The sequence below is a fragment of the Canis lupus genome, chromosome 16 (assembly GCF_011100685.1).
Source record: "Canis lupus familiaris isolate Mischka breed German Shepherd chromosome 16, alternate assembly UU_Cfam_GSD_1.0, whole genome shotgun sequence".
Taxonomy (NCBI): domain Eukaryota; kingdom Metazoa; phylum Chordata; class Mammalia; order Carnivora; family Canidae; genus Canis; species Canis lupus.
This window is the reverse complement of record NC_049237.1, coordinates 21,344,052-21,370,050: the sequence shown is the minus strand read 5'-3', so window position 1 is coordinate 21,370,050 and position 25,999 is coordinate 21,344,052. Positions and strand designations below refer to the sequence as shown.

General features: G+C 51.4%; 1 protein-coding gene and 1 long non-coding RNA gene across 2 annotated transcripts in view; both read left to right on the top strand.

Moving 5' to 3' along the window:
* The first annotated feature begins 3,248 nt into the window (after positions 1-3,248).
* The window catches only part of PTPRN2 (protein tyrosine phosphatase receptor type N2), a 727,688-nt gene continuing 704,937 nt past the window's right edge, over positions 3,249-25,999 (top strand). The window contains exon 1 of the mRNA XM_038559842.1: positions 3,249-3,360. Within this exon, the coding sequence (XP_038415770.1) occupies positions 3,273-3,360 (88 nt within the window). The 5' untranslated portion in view covers positions 3,249-3,272. The remainder of the gene's footprint in view (positions 3,361-25,999) is intronic.
* LOC119877099 lies at positions 8,220-13,167 on the top strand. The gene is made up of 4 exons (XR_005371398.1): positions 8,220-8,275; positions 10,079-10,247; positions 11,390-11,468; positions 12,888-13,167. It is a non-coding gene; the product is annotated as an uncharacterized LOC119877099 (long non-coding RNA).

Genomic DNA, 25,999 nt, shown 5'->3' with positions numbered 1-25,999 from the left:
TGTCAACTCTGATGTCTCCCAAGTTCCTGACCGATGCTGTCAAAACTGTCAGGTTGGTTTGATCTGTCACCACTCAGCAACATTCAAGGCCACAGAGCTGGCACAGGCGGCCTCAGAACTGAATCCTGACCTCCCAACCCCAGGCCCCATGTTCTCCCTGGGAGTTCCACCCCACTTATCTCCTCAGCCTAACAGGAGGTCCTCAGAGAAAGGTGAGGATCAAGGGTTGTGTCTGAGCTTGCAGGTCTCCGTGGATGAGGGACTGACCTATGAATGCGAATATATTCTCATGTGACCTGTAAGGTGGTGCTGCGCAGAGCAGACCATGGCACACTGTGCGTATATATCATCAAGAGTAAGTGTGACACTAACGGACTAAGGAATTTCGTCAGTGAAAGCCGCGAAGTATAAGTGCAGGTAGGGATGCCGCTATGTAAAGGGCTCAGGAATGAGCAGGTGTTGGAAATGCTGCAGAGCTGTACACACAGCAGACAGGTGCATTCGTGTGCCTGGTACCGCATCCAAGCATGTTTTCACACACACACTGGCTCACGCACACATAGCACACACGAACATGCACGCACTTCCACATGGTGCAGTCATATGTGCACACGGGTGCACATGGATGCACATGCCCACACATGTGCTCACAAGGACACGCACATGCTGCCTCCTCGTGTGTCTGGGTCGTGCACTGAGGATTCCTGTGGTGACCATCTGCCTGGCCTGTGCTCCAGAAAGAGCCATGCACAGCCCTGTTTTAGATCAGAAAGCTGGGCTGCCCCACACTGAGCCCTGGACCCGGCCTGTGCTCCTTGGCTCTGCTGTCAGCTGCTCCTGTCATTTCAGTGGCGTGGAGATCTCGTGGCATGTGAAGCAGAGCCCAGCACCTGGGAAGCCATCCACAGCGCAGTGGGTTTTGTGCTTCCTCCAGTATTTCTTTTCTTTTTAAAATTTGCTTAAAAAGATTGATCGATTTTAGTGAGTCAGCACCAGGGCGGGGGAGGGGCAGAGGGAGCCTCTCTGGCAGACTCCCCTTCCCCCAAGTGTGGACCCCAGCCTGGGGCTTAATCTCAGGACCCCGAGGTCATGACCTGAGCCAAAACCTCAGGTGTATGCCAGGCCCTGCTGGCAGGCCAACTCTGCCCCCTAGGCACCCCTCTTTGCCTTCCCTACTCTGCTTCTGTGCTTCCACTCTCCCCTTCTCGGGCATTGACCTCTAGCTGTGCAGACCCTGCAGGAACCCCAGTGCTGCGTCCCTTGGGGTGAAGCAGGCTTGGGGGCAGGAGACCACCGTCCAGAGCCAGCAGACAATGAGAACACCCCAAGCTCTTCCTGGGGGGGCTCCTCAACGATGCCAGGGATGGTCCCCCAGGATGCAGGCTCAGGAGGGGCCCATGGCTCCTCCATGTCCTTCACGGGAGATCCTGCCCAGGGTGAGCGTCCCAGTGAGCTCCGTGTTCCGGTGGGCACAGGTAGACCCAGCTGGTGCCCTCTGCAGCTGGACCGTGGTGACTGTCACCTACAGCAGAGAATGGGTAAGTCCACTTCTGTCTGCTGACATGTCCCTGGGTACCACACAGTGACGTCATTGACCCGTCACCTGTAATACCCGCATGCTTCTGCATCACCCTGTGGGCCTGTCACAAACATGCTTTACCTTCTGGTCCATCTAGATCCTATTTTCCTTCTCGTTGTTTCTGTGGCAGCTGGCTCTCTGTAGTCCGGGCAAAGGTGGAGCAGGAGGACGATGGTTGCTCCTGCTCTATCCCCACACAGTGGACCAGCAGCCTCTCTTGGGGGCAGTTCCCCGGGCCTTTGGGTGACAGAGTCCCTGCCCATCAGATAGAGACAGAGAAGGAGGAAGTGCTTTCTCGGGCACAGGAACAGAGGGTTAAGCAGGATGGGATGAGGAAGGGCCCTGGCGTCAGCAAGGAGGTAAACGCCCGGGCAGTCAGGCCCACGATCTAGTCCCAACTGTAGATGGCTGGGGTGGAGCCGAAGCCACCTCACACTCTACCCCACCTGCCCAGACCAGCCTTGTTGGGGTGATAAGGGGCAAGGAGGGAGAGGACACAGGGAGGCTGGCCGCTGAGAGGCAGGCGGCAAAGACAAACGTGCATGGTTCATGCAGCAGGAATGAGCTTGACCCAGGCCAGTGGGACCCTGGGGGTGAGAGGAGAAAGGAGCACTGACCCAGGCAGGGGGACAGTGGGGGTGAGAGGATGAAGAAGCACTGACCCAGGCCAGTGGGACCTCAGGGTTGACAGCTGGAAGGAGCTTTTTCCCAGCTAGCAGGACTGCAGGGGTGAGAGGAGGTGCAGGCCTCCCCAGTGCTGAGTGGAGCAGGTGGGGACTGGGACGTCCAGGGGATGGACACACAAACCACACCGGCACACAAAGCCACATACATATGACTCTTCCTGGAGACACTCACACTCACACTCATACTCACACGGCTCCCTCTGATGCCTCAAGCCCCCCCAGGACCCCTGCAGCCCTGTCCAGGTTTTCAGGGGTAGAAGGCTCCTGGGAGGAGCTCCACAAGCCCCTCCCCCCTTCCCCCCCCTCCCCCCCCCCCCGTCCGCTAAGGACCCCTGGACGGTGTGGGGTGGGGTGGGGGGCAGCGGAGACTGCAGCAGAGCGCCTGGGGCCGCAGTGTCCTCCCCCCAACTTCCGCCCCGTGGCTGAGGACCCCACACCCCCAGACCCGGCTCCAGGCCCCTTTCTTGCGGGCCCGTGACGCTGGGCACTTACACCCACATTAAAGAAAACTCCCTGTGGGCACCAGCCACGTCCCTGCGTGGGTCAGCGCGGGTGGACACCTGCCCAGGCGCCGAGCGGAGCAGGGCCGGGCTGGGCCGTGCGGTTCTGTCCCTGCGGCCGCGGCCTGGCGGGGCAGGGGTGCAAGTGGAGGGAGCCGGGTGCGCAGGGGGCGCCGAGGCCGCTGGGCTGCAAGGTTGGGGGGGATCGCGGGGGGGGGGGGGGCGGAGTGGGCGGGGCCGGGCGGGGCGGGGGCGGGGCCCGGAGAGGGCGGGGCCGGGCGGGGGGGCGGGGCCCGGAGAGGGCGGGGGCGGAGCCGGCGCGCGCGCGCTGCAGGGCGGGGGCGGGGCGGGGCGGGGCGGGCGGCGCTGTCCGGTGCTGAAGCGGCGGCGGCGCGGGCAGGAGCGGGGAGGAGCGGGGAGGAGCGGCAGGAGCGGAGCTCTGCAGAGTGGGTCCCGCCGCCCCCGCCGCGCCGCCATGGACTGAGCGCCGCCCGCCGGGCCGCCGACATGGGGCCGCTGGTCGCGCTCCTGCTGCTGCTGGTGCCGCCGCGCGCCGCGCCCGCGCCCCGAGCCCGGCCGCTTCCGGGGCTTCTCGGTGAGTGTCTGGGGTGAATGGGGTGTCCTGGGGCGGGGGGGCCTCTCGGCGAGTGGGGGTCCGGGTGGGGGAGGGACGGGGTGGGGTTGCTGGGAGAGCCTGGGGCGCAAGGAGGGGGCTTCTCGGCGACGGAGGGGGGAGGGGAGGGGAGGGGGAGGGGCCTCCGGGCGGGGGCGGGGGCGGGGGCGGCGCGGTGGGTGACGGGCGTGGGGAGGGGTCTTCCTGGTGAGTGAGGGGGCGAATGGGGGCGGGGGCGGGGGGCGGGGAGGAGGTTCGTGGGCGCGCTCCGCCCCCCCAGCGCCTCCTTGTGCTCGCCGCAGCGCCCTGCCTCAGTTTCCTCCCCGGCGCCCCAGCCCTCGAGGGTTTCCGGCCGGTCAGCCCCCGCGGGCGGCCGGGAGCCCCGGGAGGCGCGGGGCTGGTCTGGGGCGGCGGGGCCGGGCCGCGGGGGCTGTGGCCTGCGTGGTCAGCGCGTGACCTCGGCCGCCCCCAGCCTCGCCGCCAGACCGGGCCGCCGTGAGGCCGCGGGGCCGGGAGAGGTCCGGGGTCCGCCCCCTTGCAGGCGCACCTCCGGCCGGGCCCTCCCCGCACCCTCCCTGCACGCAGGCTTTGCGGAAACGAGGCGGAATGATGGGTGGTCGGTGGGTTTGGACAGGTCTGGGGCGGGCCGGGGCGTGCCGAGGGCACGGGGCTGGGCGGCCCGGCTGCTTGGGCCTGGGCTGGCCCTGCCGGGCTCCCGAACAAAGGCTGCGAGGAGAGCGCAGGCTGCGGGCCCCGGGCTAACGCAGACCAGTGCCCTGGATGTCCGCCTTTCGTGGGGCCTGGCGGGCGGTGTGGGCCCAGCCGGAGGGCGAGCTGCTGATCGGAAGGGACGCCCCGCTTACCCCACATCCGGGGTGCTGTTGTCAGTCCCGTGCCCCCTGAGGGCGCTGTACCAGCCGGGTCATTCGTTTGGGGGGGGGGGGGGGGGAATCCTGGTCTCCAGGACCCTGCCCCAAACTGGGAAGGAAGGTTGGTGGGACCTGGTGTGAGAGCCTTTGGTCAGCTGGCCAGGTGCAGCGGCCTCAGGCCAGGGAGAACCAGGCTCAGTGGTGTCTTCTAGGAGGGCGGCTCTGTGGGGTTTGCGGGACCCTGTCCTTGACTCTTCTTTCTGTGTTAGAATTCCAGGTCAGAGCATTTTGCTTTAATCAGAGAAAGGAAGAAGGGAGAGGTGGCTGAGGGAGGGAGCTAAGGAAAACCCAGAATTGGAAGGCTCTCAAGAGAAGAAAATTAACCTATCATGGACGATATTGCACAACAAAGCAATGATATCTTGGCTCCAGGCTGCCTCATTTTCCCTCCGTGCTGATACTGCCAGGGAGTGTCCTGCATGTGGGCTCTGTTTGGGGCAGGAGGGCTCCATAGGTCTTTCGGGTCTGCTCAGGGGCTCCAGCTGGTGGGGTTAACCTGCTACTTTCCCATGTGATTGGAAGTTCCCTGGCAGTTCTTCAGAGAGCAAGCACTAGGTGTGGTCTTCCTGTGTGGGGATCCAACCTGGAGCGGCACATAGCTTTGTGCACCCATGTGAGGCCCCCATGTCCTATGCACCCTGAACGCGGCTCCCGTGTTCTCAGGATTCATGTACGGTCTCCAGAAAGTGCAGGGGGAGCCACGATCACCCCTGGAAGGTATATGTCGCCATTGTTCTGTTCCGCAGCCGTTGGGATCTCGTCTGTGGTCACACTCAGTATGTTGGTCCAAATCACAATGAAATGCACAGTGACCGTGACCCGTCACCTGGAGACCTTAGTCTTGGCCTCAGCCATGCCATTGGTACCCTGTTTATTCATTTAGCTCAAGTCAGTGCCTAGGGAACACACCGTTCACAGAAACCTGACTTTCTGCTCCTGCCTTGCACCTAACCTAACTTGTAATGTTGTAGGTTAGAACAAGGGGTTCAATACCGCTGAGGCCTGAGACCAGGTCTTGCTGTACAGGCTGTCGTGCCTGGAGCCAGACAGGGAAACCAGGATCAACAGTAGTAAGAGCGAGTTTGTTCTCTTTGTTCTGAGCCACGTCCTGTGACACTGTGTTTGCACAGCAGCTCCTGGCAGCATCCCGGTGCCGTGGACACCCCACCTTTGCCCTGTCGTCCAGGGTACCCTCCCCTGTAATCGCTTTAGCTCCCTGCTCGTGCCCATGCGTCCATGTCATTCTGGTGCAGGAGACTTCTTTGTGACAGTTTCCCATCCATATCAGCCGCACGGGGTGGGAATCGTGGCATCCCCGTTAGAGAGAAGATCTGACGTTGCTTCCAGTCAGCATTCCATCACTGTGTCAGGCCCTCGTCCAGGATAGCGGAGTGGTTTTGTTCCATCTTGGGGGCTCCTTGGCTCCCTCCCCTTGCCTTTCTCTGTGGTTTCAGGGCCTCCTTTTGGTCAGGTGTTCAGGAAGATGCACTTCTGATTCAAGTGTAGGCTGTTGGTCTTTAAGCCACGCTTCAGTCTTGGGAAGCCAGTTCATGAACCAGCTCCAACAGCCCCTACACTCAAGAGCAATCCTATAAAAGACCCTTCTCTTGCTAAAGAAATAAGGACCCTATTTGCCAAAGGACAGAGTCAACCTTTCATGCACATTTTTCTGGAAGAATCCGAAGTCAGAGGTTCGCGGTGTCTCTGGCTTAGAGGAAGGTGTTTCGTTTGTGCCCCTGGGCCTGATTTGCCCCGTGTATTTGTCACTCCCAGTGAGTCCCCTCAGAGCTGGGGAGGGGGCAGCAAGGAGCAGGAGGCTTGCTCTGGGAACTAGATAGTGAGATTGTTTACTTGAAATCAAAGTACCCTTGCTGCTGCCAGAGCACCCATCCACTTTGTGTCCTTGGGTCCATGGCTCTTGATTCTGTGGTGTGTGTGGTGAGGAGTAGCCCTCCCCTCCCCTAGAGCACCCCCTTTTCTGGCTGTGAGCCATCTTTGCCTGCTCTGTCCCCTGCTCTGGCTCCTCCAGCATCTGTAGCTCCTGTTCCCATGCAGAAGGGAACCCGGGCTTCTGTGGAAGGGAGCTGGCGGACCACGGGCTTCTGCAGGGCCAGGTGCATTTAGTGCTGCCCTCTCCCGCGTCCAGAGATGCAGTTGCACGTGTCAGACTCTGGAGGAACGTGCAGGGAATAAAGGAGGTTTTGAAATGGCTTCCTCTCAGCCAAGCTGTGCATCCCTGCATCTTGCAGCTCTTCTTTAAGAAGCCACTCTGCGTTTGTCCCTGGTTCCCAGGACCTTGGTCCTGGTGTGCACCAAGTAGTCCAATTTTTGGTAGTTGGCTTTATGGCCTCTTTTGTGGTGGTGCCAGGCCCTGTGGCGTGTGTGTGCAGAACCTGCATAGGCCCTAAATGTGCAGACCTGTTGGGTCTCTGGCTCCCGCGCAGAAGGGTAAACCCAGGCCCTCGCTGGGGAGCTTGACAGCTGACAGCAGTCACTGTTTCCTTTACGTGCTAATAATTGCTGCATTCTCATTTTATTTTGATCTCCTTTTGTCTTCTTCTTCTTCTTCTTCTTCTTCAAGATTTCATTTATTCATGACAGAGAGAGAGAGAGAGGCAGAGACACAGGCAGAGGAAGAGAGAGAGAAGCAGGCTCCACGCAGGGTGCCTGATGTGGGACTTGATCCCCGGTCTCCAGGATCACACCCCTGGTGGAAGGCAGCACTAAACTGCTGGGCCACTGGGGCCGCCCCCCCCCCTTTTTTAAGGCAGGCAGTATTACCTAAATTGTGAACGCAGTGATTTTCCCCCCTTTTTAAAAATTTTTTGAAAGTCGGGAATATGCGTTGAGGAAGAGGAGAAGTTTGAAAGAAGGATGGGCTTAGCTGAGTGGTCCTTGTACATGGTGTTATTAAGAAATGTTTCTGTTGGGGCACCTGGGGGGCTCAGTGGGTGATCCCGGGGTCTTGCTCCATGGGGAGCCTACTGGCCTGCCTCTCCTTCTGCTCCCCCCTCCCCATGCTCACTTTGTTCTCTTTCCTTCAAATAAATAAATAAATAAATCTTAAACAAAACAAAACAAAACAAAGGTTTATATGACCATGATCTCTTGGAACATTACATTAGAATATCAAAATTCCTGATGAAAAGATGTTTGTGACTAGATGTAACCCAAACTAAAAATAACCCTTTGGCTGAGGGTGGCATACATTTAAGATACTCTGGATATATGTACATACTGCGAGTTCAAGGATTCTTTTATGTGTGGAGAGGCAAAAACCAAAACATAAAAACCTTAAGAAATGGGCAGAAAGGGTCTGAATTCAGATGTATCCTAGTAGACGCAGGCCCAGAGAGGCTCACTTCACAAGAACCTGTCTTATCGTTACTGACAAGATGTTCCGTTTCCTGAGAGAGCAAACAGCTGAATCCATAGCAGATAACTCTCTGCTCCACATAAAAGCACCTGGCAGCTGTTTCCACATTAGTCTAAATTGACCTTCATGAGTATGAACCCAGCTGGACTTGTTTTTTTTTTTTTTAATTTTGGTTGATAGGGGGCCAGAAAAGCCAAGAAGCAGAAAATAACCCCGGGCACTTTTCTGGTGGCTGGAAACAGTTACTTGTTGAAGGAAGAAGGAAGTTTTTTTCTCTTACTTCATGCTGTCCAGCAGGTTGGCCACAAGCGCTATCTAAATATTTAGGGCAGGAAGTGAAAGGGGGTGCGGTTCTCTTGGAAACACCTCTGTTCACTTGTTCAGTGAGTCTTTTGTTTGTTAGTGGCTTCTGGCTGATGAGTGGACACGCCCCTGTAAGGGGAGGGCTCTGAACTTTGGACAGAGGGGGGGGGCAGCTGATGTGTTTCTGTCCTTCTATAAAGCGATTGTTGTGTGTGCTCCATTTGAAGAAATAAGTAAGCTCGGTGACCATCGCTTGGCCTCACGTCTGCAGGAGGAGGTGGAAAACAGGGTGCTGTGGCTCTTTCCTCCGTCCCCTCAGCTCCTGCCCATGGTTCAGAAACTGCAGGGATGCTCCCGGTCAAGACATGGGGCTGTGAGGGCCGTGGAATGGGCGGGGGTGGAGGGGGTGGGGAGGGGTTAGTCAGCAAACAGATTGGGGCACTTCCTCTTTTTATTTTATTTTGTTTTTCACTTTCTCTTTTTACATTTAATTAGAAGTGAACGTACAGTGAAATGGAGCTTTTTGTTTTGGTGGATTGTTCCAGGTATAGATTCTGACGGCAGGCGATAGAACAGCCCCTTCCAGCCAGCGTGGCTCTATGCTCTCCCTTTGTGGGGACAGCCTGCCCTGTCCCTTGAGCCCTTGGCAACCTCTGGAACCCTCCACGTGCCATCACAGGTTCTTGCCAGAAACACCCCGATAAGTGGGCATTTGCATCTTCCGTTTTACAGATGGAAAGACTGAGGCTTGTGGTGGCCCAGCAGAGTGCCGTGAGACACTTGGTGCTGGGATTGGATCCTGGGCCCGAGTCTCCTCCTTGCAGCGGGCAACCCCAGGATGAGGCAGGGATGGCTCTGGGATGCAGAGCCCGGCAGGAGGGACTCGTGCACTCTTGCAGCAATGCGTCTCTGTAATGCCACGGGGACAGGAAGGTCTCCCTCCTACTGTTGCCGGGTCAGAGGGGTTTCCACTTGTCAGGTTGCCTTTCCGAAGGAGCTTCAGGGCCCGGGGGCTCTGTGGGCCTGTTGGACAGAATTTGAAATTGCTCTTTGGTCCAGAGTGGTGGGGCTGGGCTGACTCTCTGGCTTGGCTCTTGCCTCTTGCTCCAGGTGTCAAGTTCCAGGACCTGGTTGGCCTCTCTGAGGGAGGCTTGGTGCTCAGATATGGAAACTGGATTTTGGATGCCGTTGGCCTCCCCTGGGGCAGGAGTGCAGGGGCCACCGAAGTGTTCGCGGCCTTGCGTGCTCATGGGTTTCCTTGTCTCCGTCAGTCATCCGTGTGGTAATACGACACTGGGAAGCAGACCTGTGACAAGAAGAAGCCTGCTTCAGACAAAGGGGTGAGGGAGGGGTTGTTCTCATGAGAAAACTGTACGCAGAGTCCACCTGAGCTGGACATCGAGTGGCGCCCAAGCCAGGGAGACCTTCAGCCGCTCCGTACTTTCCAAGGCATCTGGTAGAGGAAGGGACAGGATTCCTGCGCACTGACCCCCCCCCCCCCCACCCCGGCACACGGGCGTTCTGTGTCCCCGTGTGTCCTGAAGGGCCTTTAGGCTCTGATGCAATGTCTGTACATGCAATGTCTGTACATGAGGTACAAAGGGTGTTTGGAAATGGTTTGTTTGGTGGAAGGGGTTCTCAGAAGGAAGGCCGACCTGGTTTCCAAAAGGAGAAGGACTTCATGTTAATGGCGCAAGTCGGTTTTGAGTCCAGCAGCGAAATGTGGTCAATTTGTCAGGGGACAGAGCTGCCAAGAAAACTGGCCACGCGAAGCTGATGCTTTTCCATTTGGGGCAGTGGCTTCAATGCAGTGCAGAGTGGTAGTTACGCTCAGGTAGGGCCGGAAGCTGGCGCGGTGAGTCGCGTGTTCCCTGACACAGCCCGTGTTTAGTGGTGGCAGGCGAGGCACCAGCGGGAGCTTAGTGCTCAGGGCCACGCACGGAGTGGGGTCCAGCCTGAGGAGGGGCGTGGCACCGTCTGTCCGTGCGCCTTCCCCACGCAGGCACATTCTCTCCTGCAGAAGCACACGTGCTCTTACCAAAATAGACCGTACGACTTCCTCAGTCTCTCTCCATTTTTTGCCTAAAAACAGGTCTAGGCTAAGGTCACTCGTCTCCCGTCTAAGTGTTGTATGAGCAGCATGTGGATCGGCTTATAAGTCCACATGGGAAATACCGAGGATGGGTGTCCGTCTGCGTGACCAAGCCTCACCGTGTTCCCATCCTTGATTCCGTGAAATAACAAACACGGAAAGGAAACAGGTGATTTCTGAAAACATGGTGGGGATGAGTGGATATGGGTCCAGAACACAAATTAAATGATAAGAGATAATGTTTCCATGCAGCACGTTGGCAGACTGAGGGGTTGCTTGTCTTCCCAATCTGGTAGTCCTCACAGTTTGCACTTACATTAGAGGTCAAGGGGGAAAAGTCAAGGGAAAAGAAAGGACTTCACCTGTAATTTTTCTGAATTTATACCATGAGCAAAGTACCGAATTCTTCATGTTTTTGAGAGGATTCTATGAGATGGTGCAGAGTCCTTGGTAATGGCAGGCCCAGCTGTTACTATTCTTGCAGGTTCCATTTTTTTTTTTTTCCAGTTAACGTTGGAGTTTGGTGGCCACACAGGGTGGAATATTGTTATTATTGAAAATATTAATACTGTGGTGAGTCCGAGTCTCAGCTAAATTGACTATTGAGATTTTTTAAAGCATTACCAGTACACTTTATTTTTTAAAAAGATCTATTTATTTTAGAGAGTGTGCATGTGCACACATGGGGTGTGGGGGTGAGCGAGAGCCAGAGACTCCCAAGCAGACTCCCCACTGAACTCAGGGCTCGATCTCATGACCCTGAGGTCATGACCTGAGCTGAAATAGAGTTGGGTGCTCAACTGACTGAGTCCCCCCCCCGGTGCCCCACCACTGTTACATTTTAAATAGTAATATCATTTAGGTTTTTTGATAAGCATGTTTAAATAGCTAAACAGTTTGGGGGCAGACCTGATCATGTTGTAATGAGCATGACCAGTGGTGAGAGCACCTTCTAGCATTTATTTCACATCATCCCTTCAAATAGCAGAAAGCCCTTGAATAAAGGAACTGGCTTGAATGGTACTTGTGCATGTTTCTTACATGTTTGAGTGGAAACTAGAGTAAAAACTGTGTGTACTCCCTCAGGTACACTAGAATTTGCTTTTAAAATATTATGTAATATTTGATAAGTGCAAAAATCAAAGCACTTCTTTAGTATATTTGATGCGTTTAGGTTGCATTGTTTTTAGATGTTTGGATTTTTGTCGTATCACCGAGGCATGAAAAATATTAGGACTCACGTGGTCTTGTAAAAGCATCGAGGGTCACACCGGAGTGTCCCACCACGGTGTGCATATCTACCTCCCACAGCCGGGGACAGCAGGTGCAAACAGTGAGGGGGAGACCCCAACAGCATCCCCTGCCCTGGAGCCCCCGTGGGGGACAGCAGGTAAGTACTGTGAGGGGAAGACTCTGATGGTGTCCCCTGCCCTGGAGCCCCCATGGGGGACAGCAGGTGCACACTGTGAGGAGGAGACCCCAATAGTGTCCCCTGCCCCGGAGCCCCTGCGGGGGACAGCAGGTGCACTATGAGGGGGAGACTCTGATGGCGTCCCCTGCCCTGGAGCCCCTGTGGGGGACAGCAGGTGTGCACTGTGAGGAGGAGACCCCAATGGCGTCCCCTGCCCTGGAGCTCCTACAGGGGACAGCAGTTGCCCCCACTGTGAAGGGGAGACACTGACAGCATCCCCTGCTCCTAGAGCCCCCCACGGGGCACAGCAGGTGCACACTGTGAGGGAGAGGTCCCAATGGCTTCTTGGAGCAGTGTGAGGGCTGAGTCTTCTCTTGCCCCACGCAGGCCTCCCAGGTCTGCACCGTCTGTACTGCTACCCGAGGCCTTGGGGAGTGAGGACGAGCTCAGCTGTGCCCTGGGCTCTTCCAGAAGAGGCTGTGGTGGCCACAGGGGTGGCGTCCCAGGGGTGGGCCAGCGCCTCTGGGGGCTCAGACTCCGGAAGCTTCTCTCTCCATGGGCCCTGGGCTTGGATGTTGTGGTTTGAGGCTCAGCTGTGGGCCTGCCAACCGAGTTCCCCTCCGCAAGTGCTCTGACTTCTCAGGCAGCCTTGGTGGTGTCCAGCAGACGCCACCCCCTGCTGTGTGTCCCGCCCTGCCTGTCCCTGTACCTGGAGCCACTCCCCCCCTCCCCTGCTAATGGGGCCCTGCTGCCTGCCCAGGGTGCAGCCGGGGGTGAGGCTCAAGTTGGCTGGCCTGTGGGATGGCTGGGGGGGCCCATGGTTTGGGTTGTTACCATCCCGTGCGCCCTTTGACCTACCTGGGGCTGCTCATAGTCCTGGGGAAGGTCTGTGGCCTCTGGGGCTGGGCCTTATTCCATCATTTGCTCCCTGTGTTTACTGGGCTCTTCCCCGCAGCTTCTCTCTTAGAGAAAAGATGAGCAAAGGCTGTTCCCCTGCTCCTCTGGCCTTTGTGAGGTTCCCTGGATGTTTGTGGGCCACCAAGGAGGCTGGGAGTGAGCCATGGGTGCCTAACACCTGGGCGCCACTCTGCTCCTGCATGACCACAGCCTTTACATCCACGTGCAAGGGATGGTGCACTTGTGTTCTGTTACTGTTGGTGAACTTCTGTCATGTGCAGCTTGTGTCAGCAGCACCTGAGTCCCCAGACTCGGGCTGCCTGAGTCTCCTGGCAGGAGTACCTGTGGGAGGAAGTGAGCAGAGGTGCCAGTGAGGTGCATGGGTTGGGGGCGGCCGGGGCAGCCCCACGAAAGCTTCATGCTGGGGGGCCAGGCTCTGGGACCTGCCCAGAAAGAACCGCCAGGTTCTGAGCCCCAAGGACCTGTTAATGTCTGTTTCAGTTCCCGTGGCCTGGAAAACGCTTCAACAGAGGGCTTTGTAACAATTGAGCTGGAAAAGGAAAACTATGATGTCAGAAGGAAAACGGTGCAGAGGCTGAACTGCCTCCTCCAGTGGACCCTGTCCGGCAGGGTGCTCAGGCACGATGGCTGGCTTCTCCCCGGGGTCACTGAGCACATCTTCTTGGCAGCGGCCATGCCGGGCCTTGGGTCTCCTGTTTGCTTGTTTTGTTTGGAGCAAGAAGCAGGGACTTCAAGAGAGCTTAGTAAGTGTGGATGTTCAAAACCCAGCTCTTTTTTTTTTTTTTTGTATATTTTTTTATTGGAGTTCAATTTGCCAACATATAGTATAGCCTCCAGTGCTCATCCCATCAAGTGCCCCCCTCAGTGCCTGTCACCTAGTCACCCCATCCTGCCGCCCACCTCCCCTTCCACTCTCCCTTGTTCATTTCCCCGAGTTAGGAGTCTCTCATGTTTTGTCTCCCTCAATGACATTTCTCACTCATTTTCTCTCCTTTCCTCTTTATTCCCTTTCACTATTTTTTTATATTCCCCGAATGAATGAAACCATATAATGTTTGTCCTTCTCCGATTGACTTATTTCACTCAGTATAATACTCTCCAGTTCTACAGAGGATGCTGTTTAACATGAAGTTCTAATTGCTCGGAGTCTAAACAGAGGGAAGCATTCTGACCACTTGAATAAAGAAACCTTTCAATTTTTTTAAAAGAATGACTGTTTTACTTTAGAGAGAGTGAGAGAGTGAGCCTGAGTGGGAGGCACAGAGGGAGAGGGAGAGAGAATCACCAGCTGACGTCATGCTGAGTGGGGAGCCTGACACAGGGCTCGATCTCACAACCTGACATCACAGCTTGAGCCCTGAGCCAGAGGCAGGCACTTACTCGACTGTGCCACTAGGCGCCCCAAGAAACCTTTTTAAGTAGAAATATTATTTTTCAGAATAAAGATTAGACTTTTAGTTTAGCCCCCTAAGAAGCGAGATCTACTTCTTTTCTTTTTTTTTTTTTTAAAGATTTTATTTATTCATGAGAGACACACAGAGACACAGGCAGAGGGAGAAGCAGGCTCCCTGCAGGGAGCCTGATGTGGGACTCGATCCCATGACCTGAGGCAAAGGCGGCAGATGCTCAACCACTGACCCAGGCGTCCCTTATTTTCTAATTTCTATGACAATTTCCAATAATTGTCCCTTTCTCACATATAGTGAACTTATATTTTCATTTATTGTTGTCATCGAGGATGGGGGTCCATGTGTGCGGATTGAGTAACTAGAAATGAGTAAGGTATGTTGCTGGTTGCTGGAAACTATCATTCACACATGGGAAGCCAACGTCTAGGAGGATGGACCAAGGCAATACCCAAGAACACTGTGGGAATATGAATAATTACTGGTAAAAAGCATTCAGACAAAAGAGGACCAAATGTTAGCGACGACATGAGATCTTGCTTCATTATGTGTATTTTGTCTTTTTGGGAAGTAAGATGCAGTTCTGAAAGAACATCTTGATTTAGTGCTATTCTGAGAAGATAAAAATGTGCAATCAGGCTGAAAATTTGGGTATTTATATAGATATGCATGTTCTCATTTTTCAAAGGTTTTGAGGGATTAAAATATCATTGTGAAACCTATTTTAGGATAGTATCAGTGCATTAATGAAGAAGTCATTAGTTAAAAAGTGATGTTTTTGGTCTCAATACTGTTGAAGAGTATACAGTATTTGTTGAATAATTAAATATTCTTCATAAGAACTGTGAAAGAACACCAGACATCTGGGGTAGATTTAAAGTCAAGCATGGTAGAAAAAATAATGTTCTAGACTGTTAGAGGTGATCTTACATAAACTAACATGTGTCACAAAGATTGTGATTAAACGGGTACTCACTCCAAAATCAGAACCTTATTTTGGAAGACTCTCCCTGGGTCTGGATGTATTGTTATTGTGTTCCTGTGGTTGTAGTTCCTCCAGAATTATCAAAAGACGCTGCTGCTTCTCCATGTCAAATAAGTGAATGCTGGAAGGAAGGACAGGCTCTGAAGAAGGGGCAGAGGGTTGTTCTGACTTGCAGCCTGGAGGATATGCAGGTGGGGAAGCTGGTGGTGTCATGCTGTCATCTACTATCTCAAGTCACAAGATGCTGTTAGAACAGTGCCTACTACTGATGATAATATAGACAAATCCACATTTGGAAAAGTCTGGAGGATGATTTATGATCTTTTTAGCCACCTTCTGTTTGGGTCTAATTAAGTTTGCTCTGCTTTTGACCTCAGCGTGTGACTAGGAGAAGAAGATCACCCCACCGTCTGTGTCTGTGGTCGTCAACAACGCGTCATCTCTTTGCAAGAATCCGTTCAAATCTCTGCTGCATATCGAGTTAGTTAATATGGGTCCTCTGGTCCGTTTCGGCCTCACCAGGCACAAGGCAGTACAAGGAGCTGCTGTGCATTGTGAGGACCAGAGGAGGGGCTTCTCTCCTCCTTCACCAGACCTCAGGGGACCTCCTAAGGCTGTGGGTTAGTAGACACGTATGGAGTGTGCTTAATGATGAGTCAGTGTTGGGATGGGCTTATCCCAATACATACACTCATTGACTCTGCTGAATAAGTAAAACAATCACAGACTTTTACTTATTTTTTATTTTTTAATTTTTTAAAAGACTTTTAAAATTTATTTATTCATGAGAGATACAGAGAGGGGCAGAGACACAGGCAGAGGGAGAAGCAGGCCCCTCACAGGGAGTCCGATGTGGGACTCCATCCCAGGACCCTGGGATCACCACATGAGCCAAACGCATATGCCCAACTGCTGAGCCACTCAGGATCCCAATCACAGACTTTTAGAGCTGGAAAAGGTCTTCTGGTCCGGTGTCAGCAAGTTATCAGTACGAAGTGAGGAGATTCAGATTGAGGGACGCCAAGGTCGGGCGGCCTCCCAGACTGACCCAAACAGAAGAACCGAGCAGGGACATCTTCATGTGACAAACGAATGTGCTGGGTGTGGGGAGCCCTGGCTACAGTCAGGAAGGTGGCCTCATGATTCTTTAGGGCCCCTCTGGTTCCTCTATGGTCAGACTCTGTTTTCAAAAGTGATACTGAGAAATGACTATCGTCACAAATAACATCATCTTATCTTGAAAATGTCTTAACTGTATCTGGCCTCATCAGCACTAAAAGCTGATGTTTACTTTTTAAAAAGTTTTTTCATTCATATTTTATTTATTTATTTGAGAGGGAGACAGAGCACGAGTGGGGGAGGTGCAGAGGGAGCAGCAGGCACCCCCACTGAGCGTGAGGCCTGATACGGACCCGAACTCAGGACCCTGAGGTCATGACCTGTGCCGAAGGCAGAGGCTGTGCCCACTGTGCCCCCAAGGCACCCTGAAGGCTACTGTTTTCTGCATTTCTAGGGCACAGATTCCCTTTCTCATCCCCTAGCCCATTTCTCTGTAGACGAGCATAAAACGTCAGTGAAACACGACGGAATGTTGGTTATCCGTTGAGGCATCTATCTGTACCAGGAGCAGTCATTCATTCATTCCTGTCCCGTGTTTTTATAAAGCTAAGATGAGGGCAGGAAATACATTCCCAGATATAAACATCAGATTTCCTTTCTTTTTCTTTTTTTTTTTTTTTTTACTCTTTGAACTTTATTTTATTTAAAAAAATTTTTTTTATTGGAGTTCAGTTTGCCAACATTTAGCATAGCACCCAGTGCTCATCCCACCAAGTGCCCCCCTCAGTGCCCATCACCCAGTCACCCCCACCCCCCGCCCACCTCCTCTTCCACTACCCTTTGTTCGTTTCCAAGAATTAGGTGTCTCTCATGTTTTGTCACCCTCACTGATATTTTCACTCATTTTCTCTCCTTTCCCCTTTATTCCCTTTCACTAATTTTTATATTCTTTGAATGAATGAGACCATATAATGTTTGTCCTTTTCCAATTGACTTATTTCACTCAGCATAATACCCTCCAGTTCCATCCATGTCGAAGCAAATGGTGGGTATTTGTCGTTTCTAATGACTGAGTAATATTCCATTGTATACATAAACCACATCTTCTTTATCCATTCATCTTTTGATGGGCACCGAGGCTCCTTCCACAGTTTGGCTATTGTGGCCATTGCTGCTATAAACATTGAGGTGCAGGTGTCCCGGTGTTTCACTGCATCTGTATCTTTGGGGTAAATCCCCAACAGTGCAATTGCTGGGTCGTAGGGCAGGTCTATTTTTAACTCTTTGAGGAACCTCCACACAGTTTTCCAGAGTGGCTGCACCAGTTCACATTCCCACCAACAGTGTAAGAGGGTTCCCTTTTCTCCTCATCCTCTCCGACATTTGTGGTTTCCTGCCTTGTTAATGTTCCCCATTCTCACTGGTGTGAGGTGGTATCTCATTGTGGTTTTGATCTGTATTTCCCTGATGGCAAGTGATGCAGAGCATTTTCTCATGTGCTTCTTGGCCACGTGTATGTCATCTTTGGTGAAATTTCTGCCCGTGTCTTTTGCCCATTTCATGATTGGATTGTTTGTTTCATTGGTGTTGAGTTTAATAAGTTCTTTATAGATCTTGGAAACTAGCCCTTTATCTGATATGTCATTTGCAAATATCTTCTCCCATTCTGTAGGTTGTCTTTTAGTTTTGTTGACTGTATCCTTTGCTGTGCAAAAGCTTCTTATCATGATGAAGTCCCAATAATTCATTTTTGCTTTTGTTTCTCTTGCCTTCGTGGATGTATCTTGCAAGAAGTTACTGTGGCCAAGTTCAAAAAGGGTGTTGCCTGTGTTCTCCTCTAGGATTTTGATGGAATCTTGTCTCACATTTAGATTTTTCATCCATTTTAAGTTTATCTTTGTGTATGGTGAGAGAGAGTGGTCTAGTTTCATTCTTCTGCATGTGGATGTCCAATTTTCCCAGCACCATTTATTGAAGAGACTGTCTTTTTTCCAGTGGATAGTCGTTCCTGCTTTGTCGAATATTAGTTGACCATAAAGTTGAGGGTCCACTTCTGGATTCTCTATTCTGTTCCATTGATCTATGTGTCTGTTTTTGTGCTAGTACCACACTGTCTTGATGACCACAGGTTTGTAGTACAACCTGAAATCTGGCATTGTGATGCCCCCAGCTATGGTTTTCTTTTCTTTTTTTTTTTTAAGATTTTATTTATTTATTCATGAGAGACACAGAACGTGCACGAGAGAGGCTGAGACACAGGCAGAGGGAGAAGCAGGTTCCATGCAGGGAGCCACATGGGACTCAATCCCGGGTCTCCAGGATCACTCCCTGGGCGGAAGGCAGCACTAAACCGCTGCGCCACCCGGGCTGCCCTATGGTTTTCTTTTTTAATTCCCCTGGCTATTTAGGGTCTTTTCTGATTCCACACAAATCTTAAGATGATTTGTTACAACTCTCTGAAGAAAGTCCATGGTATTTTGATAGGGATTGCATTAAATGTGTAAATTGCCCTGGGTAACATTGACAATATTAATTCTTCCAATCCATGAGCATGGAATATTTTTCCATCTCTTTGTGTCTTCCTCAATGTCTTTCAGAAGCGTTCTGTAGTTTTGAGGGTATAGATCCTTTACCTCTCTGGTTACGTTTATTCCTAGGTATCTTATGCTTTTGGGTGCAACTGTAAATGGGATTGACTCCTTAATTTCTCTTTCTTCAGTCTCATTGTTAGTGTATAGAAATGCCACCGATTTCTAGGCATTGATTTTGTATCCTGCCACACTGCTGAATTGCTGTATGAGTTCTAGCAATCTTGGGGTGGAGTCTTGTGGGTTTTCTATGTAGAGTATCATGTCATCTGCAAAGAGGGAGAGTTTGACTTCTTCTTTGCCAATTTGAATGCCTTTTATTTCTTTTTGTTGCCTGATTGCTGAGGCTAGGACTTCTAATATGTTGAATAGCAGTGGTGAGAGTGGACATCCCTGTCTTGTTCTTGATCTTAGGGGAAAGGCTCCCAGTGTTTCCCCACTGGGAATGATATTTGCTGTGGGCTTTGCATAGATGGCTTTTAAGATGTTGAGGAATGTTCCCTCTATCCCTACACTCTGAAGAGTTTTGATCAGGAATGGATGCTGTATTTTGTCAAATGCTTTCTCTGCATCTATTGAGAGGATCATCTGGTTCTTGTTTTTCCTCTTGTTGATATGATCAATCACATTGATTGCTTTATGAGTGTTGAACCAGCCTTGTGTCCCGGGGATAAATCCTACTTGGTCATGGTGAATAATCTTCTTAATGTATTGTTGGATTCTATTGGCTAGTATCTTGTTGAGAATTTTTGCATTTGTGTTCATCAGGGATATTGGTCTACAATTCTCCTTTTCGGAGGGGTCTTTGTCTGGTTTTAGAATTAAGGTGATGCTGGCCTCATAGAACGAATTTGGAAGTACTCCATCTCTTTCTATCTTTCCAAACAGCTTTAGTGGAATAGCTCTGGTTTCTTCTTTAAACATTTGATAGAATTCCCCTGGGAAGCCATCTGGCCCTGGACTTTTGTGTCTTGGGAGGTTTTGGATGACTGCTTCAATTTCCTCCCTGGTCATTGGCCTGTTCAGGTTTTCTATTTCTTCCTGTTCCAGTTTTGGTAGTTTGTGGTTTTCCAGAAATGTGTCCATTTCTTCTAGATTGCCTAATTTATTGGTGTATTACTGCTCATAATAAGTTTTCAAAATCATTTGTATTTCCTTGGTATTGGTTGTGATCTCTTCTTTCTCATCCATGAATGTTATTAATGTGAGTCTTTTCTCTCTTCTTTTTAATAAGACTGCTAATAGGGACGCCTGGGTGGCTCAGCGGTTGGGCGCCTGCCTTTGGCTCAGGTTGTGATCCCCGAGTCCGGGATCGAGTCCCGCATTGGGCTCCCTGCGAGGAGCCTGTTTCTCCCTCTGCCTATGTCTCTGCCTCTCATCTCAATCTGTGTCTCTCATGAATAAATCAATACATCTTTAAACAAAATAAGGCTGCTAATGGTTTATCTATCTTATTAATTCTTTCAAAGAACCAACTCCTGGTTTTGTTGATCTCTTCCGCAGTTCTTCTGGTCTCTATTTCATTGAGTTCTGCTCAAATCTTTATTAATTGTCTTCAACTGCTGGGTGAAGGTTTCATTTGCTGTTCCTTCTCCAGCTCCTTTAGGTGCAAGGTTAGCTTTGTATTTGAGTTCTTTCCATTTTTTGGATGGATGCTTGTATTGCAATGTATTTCCCCCTCAGGACTGCTTTTGCTGTATCCCAAAGATTTTGAATGGTGGTATCTTCATTCTCATTAGTTTCCATGAATCTTTTTAATTCCTCTCTAATTTCCTGGTTGACCCTTTCATTATTTATTTATTTATTTATTTATTTATTTATTTATTTATTTATTTATTTATTTTGACCCTTTCATCTTTTAGCAGAATGGTCCTTAACCTCCACGTGTTTGAAATCCTTCCGACTTCTTGTGGTTTAGTTCTAGTTTCAAAGCATTATGATCTGAAAATATACAGGGGACAATCCCAATCTTTTAGTATTTGTTAAGACCTGATTTGTGACCCAGTGTGTCGTCTATTCTGGAGAAAGTTCCATGTGCACTTGAGAAGAATGTGTATTCAGTTGCGTTTGGATGCAAAGTTCTGTGAATATCTGTGAAATCCATCTGTTCCAGTGTATTATTTAAAGCTCTTGTTTCTTTGGAGACGTTGTGCTTAGAAGACCTGTTGATTGTAGAAAGTGCTACATTCAAGTCACCAAGTATAAGTGTATTATTATCTAAGTATGTCTTAACTTTGGTTATTAATTGATTGATATACTTGGCAGCTCCCACGTTCAGGGCATAAATATTCATGATTGTTAGGTCTTCTTGTTGGTTAGACCCTTTAAGTATGATATAGTGTCCCTCTTCATCTCTTACTACAGTCTTTGAGAAAAACTTTAATTTATCTGATATGAGGATGGCAACCCTGCTTTCTTTTGAGGACCATTTGAGTGGTAAATGGTTCTCCAACCTTTCATTTTCAGGCTGGAGGTGTCCTTACGTCTAAAATGAGCCTCTTGTAGACAGCAAATAGATGGGTCTTGCTTTTTTATCCAGTCTGAAACCCTGAGCCTTTTGATGGGATCATTAAAATGGCCCATTCATGTTCAGAGTTACTATTGAAAGATATGAATTTGGTGTCATCATGATACCTATTCAGTCCCCGTTTTTTTGGATTGTTTCGTAGGGCTTCCTCTTTCTTTTACCGAGTCCCCCTTAATACTTCTTGCAGAGCTGGTTTGGTGGTCACATATTCTTTCAGTTTCTCCTATCTTGGAAGCTCTTTATCTCTCCTATTCTGAATGAGAGCCTTGCTGGATAAAGTATTCTTGGTTGCATGTTCTTCTCATTTAGGACCCTGAATATATCCTGCCGGCCCTTTCTGGCCTGCCATGTCTCTGTGGAGAGGTCTGCTGTTAACCTAATACTTCTCCACATAAAGGTTAGGGATTTCTTGTCTCTTGCTGCTTTCAGGATCTTCTCTTTATCTTTGGAATTTGCAAGTTTCACTATTAAATGTCGAGGTGTTGAATGGTTTTTATTGATTTTAGGGGGGGGGATATCTCTATCTCCTGGATCTGAATGCCTGTTTCCCTCCCCAGGTTAGGGAAGTTCTCAGCTATGATTTGTTCAAATACACTTTCTGGTCCTCTGTCCCTTTTGGCGCCCTCTGGAGCCCCAATTAAAAGTAGATTTTTCCTTCTGAGGCTGTCATTTATTTCCCTTAACCTATCCTCATGATATTTTAATTGTTTTTCTCCTTTTTCCTCAGCTTCCTTCCTTGCCACCAACTTGTCTTCTATGTCACTCACTCGTTCTTTTACCTTGTTAACCCTTATCGTTAGGACCTCCAGTTTAGATTGCATCTCATTTAATTGATTTTTAATTTCTGCCTGATTAGATCTAAATTCTGCAGTCATGAAGTCTCTTGAATACTTTATGCTTTACCTAGAGCCACCAGTAGCTTTATATTTATAATTGTGCTTCTGAATTGGCTTTCTGACATTGAATTATAATCCAAATTTTGTAACTCTGGGAGAGAGGACTGTTTCTGATTCTTTCTTTTGTGGTGAGTTTTTCCTTCTAGTTATTTTGCTCAGTGCAGAGTGGCAAAACAAGGTGTACTGGAAAAACGAGAAAAAGAAAAAAGGGGGGGGGGAACAAACAGAAAACAAAAAACAAGGAGGGCTATCCTCTGATTCTATATACTGTAAGTCCCTAGACTTTCCCTGGAACTTTCCAGCAATGCTTGGTCAAGAACTTACCGTGTCCTTCCAGCTGGTCTCCTGGGGGAGGGGCCTGCTGTGCTGGGAATTCTCAGTTGTGTGTACCTGGGGGAGCTGCCCAGCCAGGTGCACGGATCAGTGGGAGCTGTTTATACTGTGAGGCCCCTGCTCCCTGGTGGCCCCGCTCAGTCCCAGGTACAAGGTGACACCAGGAGGAACAACAGTGGTGGTGGCCAGCTCTCCAGCTCTGGAGTCGGCTCCCGCAGTAACTACCGCAGTCTCCCAGTCTGCAGGGGCCTGGATGCTCCGGGGGTATGGGTCCCTATCTGCACAGCTCAGGGCTGCCCAGCGGCAGGAGTGACCTCCTGGCCTCCGCCTGTCCTGGGGAGATGCAGGATCCTGGGCTGCGTCCCCCGGCGTCTTGGGCTCCGGGGCCTGTGCCGCCCGAGGTGCTCCTGGGCCCCGCCAGGTGCATGCTCCAGGCCTTTAGGGAGCTCGGCCACGGTGTGTGGCGCACCTCCTCTGTTAGTGTCCCTGGAAGCCAGAGGGCATCCCTGCCCCTCCTGGAATCCTGCCCGAGTTCCCTGTCAGCACCTTTCTGTCTGGGAAAATTGGTAAAGCTCCTGGTTCTACGCGACTGGGCTTTCCTGTCCTGGAGGCTTCTCCGCCTGGCCTTAGCCCGGCTCCTCACGGGGGCCCCCTCCCCCTTTTTTATTTATTTTTTTCTGTCTTCCTACCTTGATAGAAGTGCGAACCCTTCTCACTGTAGCGTTCCACCTGTTCTCTCTTTAAATCTCAGGCCGAATTCATAGGTTTTCAGGATGATTTGAAAGGTATTTAGGTAAGTTGGTGGGGACAGGTGACCAACATCAGATTTTCTTGCTGCTGGTCATTGTGCGTCACTCTAACCTCTGGAACAACCCTTTAACATTTAGGTTCCTAGCCTAAGAACACTTCCAAATAAGTTAATGACGATTCTTCAGCCTAGGCAGTGTCAGGGAGTGAGATTTACTTTTCAGTTGGAATAAAATGTAGATCACTCAGAAAATATAAATTCTCATTTGCCGAAGAACAAGTTCTGAAGCCATTTCAGTGGCAAAGATCCCGGATAAAGTTCTGTGTCCAATAGTGGTGGACGGTGTCTTTGAGTAACCACTGAGAACATAAGAGAATCCGGGCCAACAGGAGGAAATACAAGAAAGGTCAGAGTGAAGACTTTGGGGGTTGACACCTAAGACAGGAAAGAGCAGCATGTCAGTCAGTTCTGGGGAGGGACCACAGGGGTTCCTGGTGTGCCTCCTGGAGGGGAGTTGGGGACCCAGTGGGCTGCACGCTGGGAGGGATGGTCCAGCGAGACAGGCCAGCCATCCTCGCAGGGCAGACACCCGGGTATGGGTCATCGTAGTTGCCGGTTGGGCCCTTGGATCCATAGCCACCAGAACCCGTCGACTTTGGAAGGCGATGGCATCATTAAGATTTCCTGGCAGCTCCACAGTTTTTCATGTTGATGCTCGGGACCAAACAAAATGACATTCTGCGGGGAATTCAGACGCTTATCCTTTGCCCAGTTTCTTCATTCTATGAACAAAGAATGCCAGCTTCCCACTGACCTATAATATTAGGGAAGAAAACCTCTGGTCAGTACTGTGGGCTGAGGACCTGCTATACGTCAGGCACCATTCTGGGCATTTGATATGCAAACATGGACAAGGCAGTGTTGCTGCCTTCCAGAACCTTCCCTGCGTTTCCTCCCTCCAGAACCTTCCCTGACTCCAGAAAAATGTCTGTCTTCTAGCATCTCCCTGCCCTCCAGAACCTTCTTTGTCTTCTAGAACTTTCTCTGCCACCCCAAACCTTCCCAAACCTTCCCTGCCTTCCAGAACCTTCCCGGCCTTCCAGAACCTTCCCTGCCTCCAGAAGCCCACCAGGACCTTTCTTATGCATCTTTAGTGCTTATTCTACAATAAAAATTTTAAAGTTAATTTACTTAATTCTGGAGAATATTCAATGCCACATATCCTGTTTTTGGTTTGGGAAGTTCTTCTCTGTGTGGCAAGATTTTGGTGAGTGAACACTACATTTTTTATTCCATGTACATTTATTTCATTGTGTTTCCTAGTTCTTGCCAGGAAATGGAAGCAGCACCCATGAAGTTGTCTTTTTACCTTTGGGGACCTGTAAACAGATGCTTTCTGTTAGACGTTTTCCAAGACGCGGGCCTCATCACAAAGTGTAATGTGCAAATATTTTACGAAAGGATCACAGAATAAAGTGAAATGCTATAGGGAACTGATTCTAGATTGAAGACACATGAGCTGGGTTGTCGGGTCCTGCTTGAAAACACCGCCCGAGAAGCTCAGGATGTCCTGGCTGCAGGGCAGTGAGCACTGGGGTGGGTCCTACGTCGCGGCCTTTCTCCCTCTCCTCTTCCTTGTTTGTGGTGCTGTGGCTTTGTGTGGGGTAGCTGCCCCAAGGATATGACATCATGGGTGTGGTGCTGTGAGCTGTTTCCTGGCCACAGGCTGCGGCTGACCTCGGTTCTATGATGAGCGTCAAGGCTTGAGGTCCTTGTTGTCCTCAGTGTCTGTGCTGGGGGGCGGTGAGCGCAGGGGCTCATGTCTGCGCTATGGCATGGCAGCCGGGAGGGGCCGGAGGTCATGGGTCGTGCAGCCCGAGGGATAGTGGGCAGGAGGAGCTCTGATGCAGGCTTGACGGCTGGGCCATGTGGCAGGGGTGGGGGTGCTCAGGGGGCCCTGCTGTCTCAGTCATGACCATCTGGGCCTGGGGTCCAGGCTGTGAGCGAGTGAGTGCAGCACTTGACTACTGGATTGGGGCGCAGATTCGGGGGTTTCCTCCTTGGTGACCTGGTGGCTCAGAGCCCCTGAGTTTGTGGTATGTGGGTCCCTGGGCTGGGGCAGCACCCCTCAAGGGGTAGGTGGAGGGGCGTGGGTCCAGGACTGAAGTGGGGGCAGAGGCGGGAAACCCAGGACACCTACTTTATGATGCGTGAAGGCCTCGGACACTGGGCTCGCCGTCCAGTTTCTGTAACCCACAGAGAGGAAGGAAACGTCGCCCTGAGGCAGACACTTCTCCATCTTCTGGAGCCACCTCTGCCCTTTTGTCCCAGCTTCCCCTGTGTGCAGGGCTGAGGTGCGAGGTATGGTGAGGGTGGGAGGAAGGGGGACACAGTGTCCCGGTTGGTGCGTATGTGTATGCTCAGGAAATCGAGAAGGAGCGTAGGGGCGGCGGTGGGGCTGTGGGATTGCTTGTTGGGATTGCTTGTTGCTGGGGAGCGGGAGGGCGGCCAGGCCCTGGGAGCCGGAGAAGGGACAGGTGCCCATCCTCCTGGCCTTCTGTGCTGAGGCTCTGGCTTCCCCCTTTTCTGTTCCTTCATCTCCTCTACAGTGTGACTGATTGCATTGCTTCTATTATAGCCAGCGGCCTGGTACCTTCTTTGTGGAAAGCGAGGTGGGCGGTGCACGGCTGTCCTGCACCCACAGGCTCACCAGGCCACCCCGTATCCAGCCGTCTGCCCCAACTCGCAGCCGTGGACTGGCATTAGGTCCTCAAGTGGCAGGCAGTGGAGCGAAGCACGTCCAGGGTCGCCCTGCGTCTCCCTGAGGCCCCAGTGGGCTGTGTTTCCAGGAGATGTGTGGTGATCTGGTTCTGGGAGGTCAGTGCACATACCCTGAGAGGCCTGGTCTGCGACCCAGTGGCCGGGCGGTCCCCCCGGGGAGTGCACCGTGTGGATTGCTTGCACTGAGCGTGTGGAGGCCCAGACCCATCACCCACTGAGATCTCTGATGCTGCAGGTCGGGGAGTGACTCCTTCCCATCAGGTCAGATT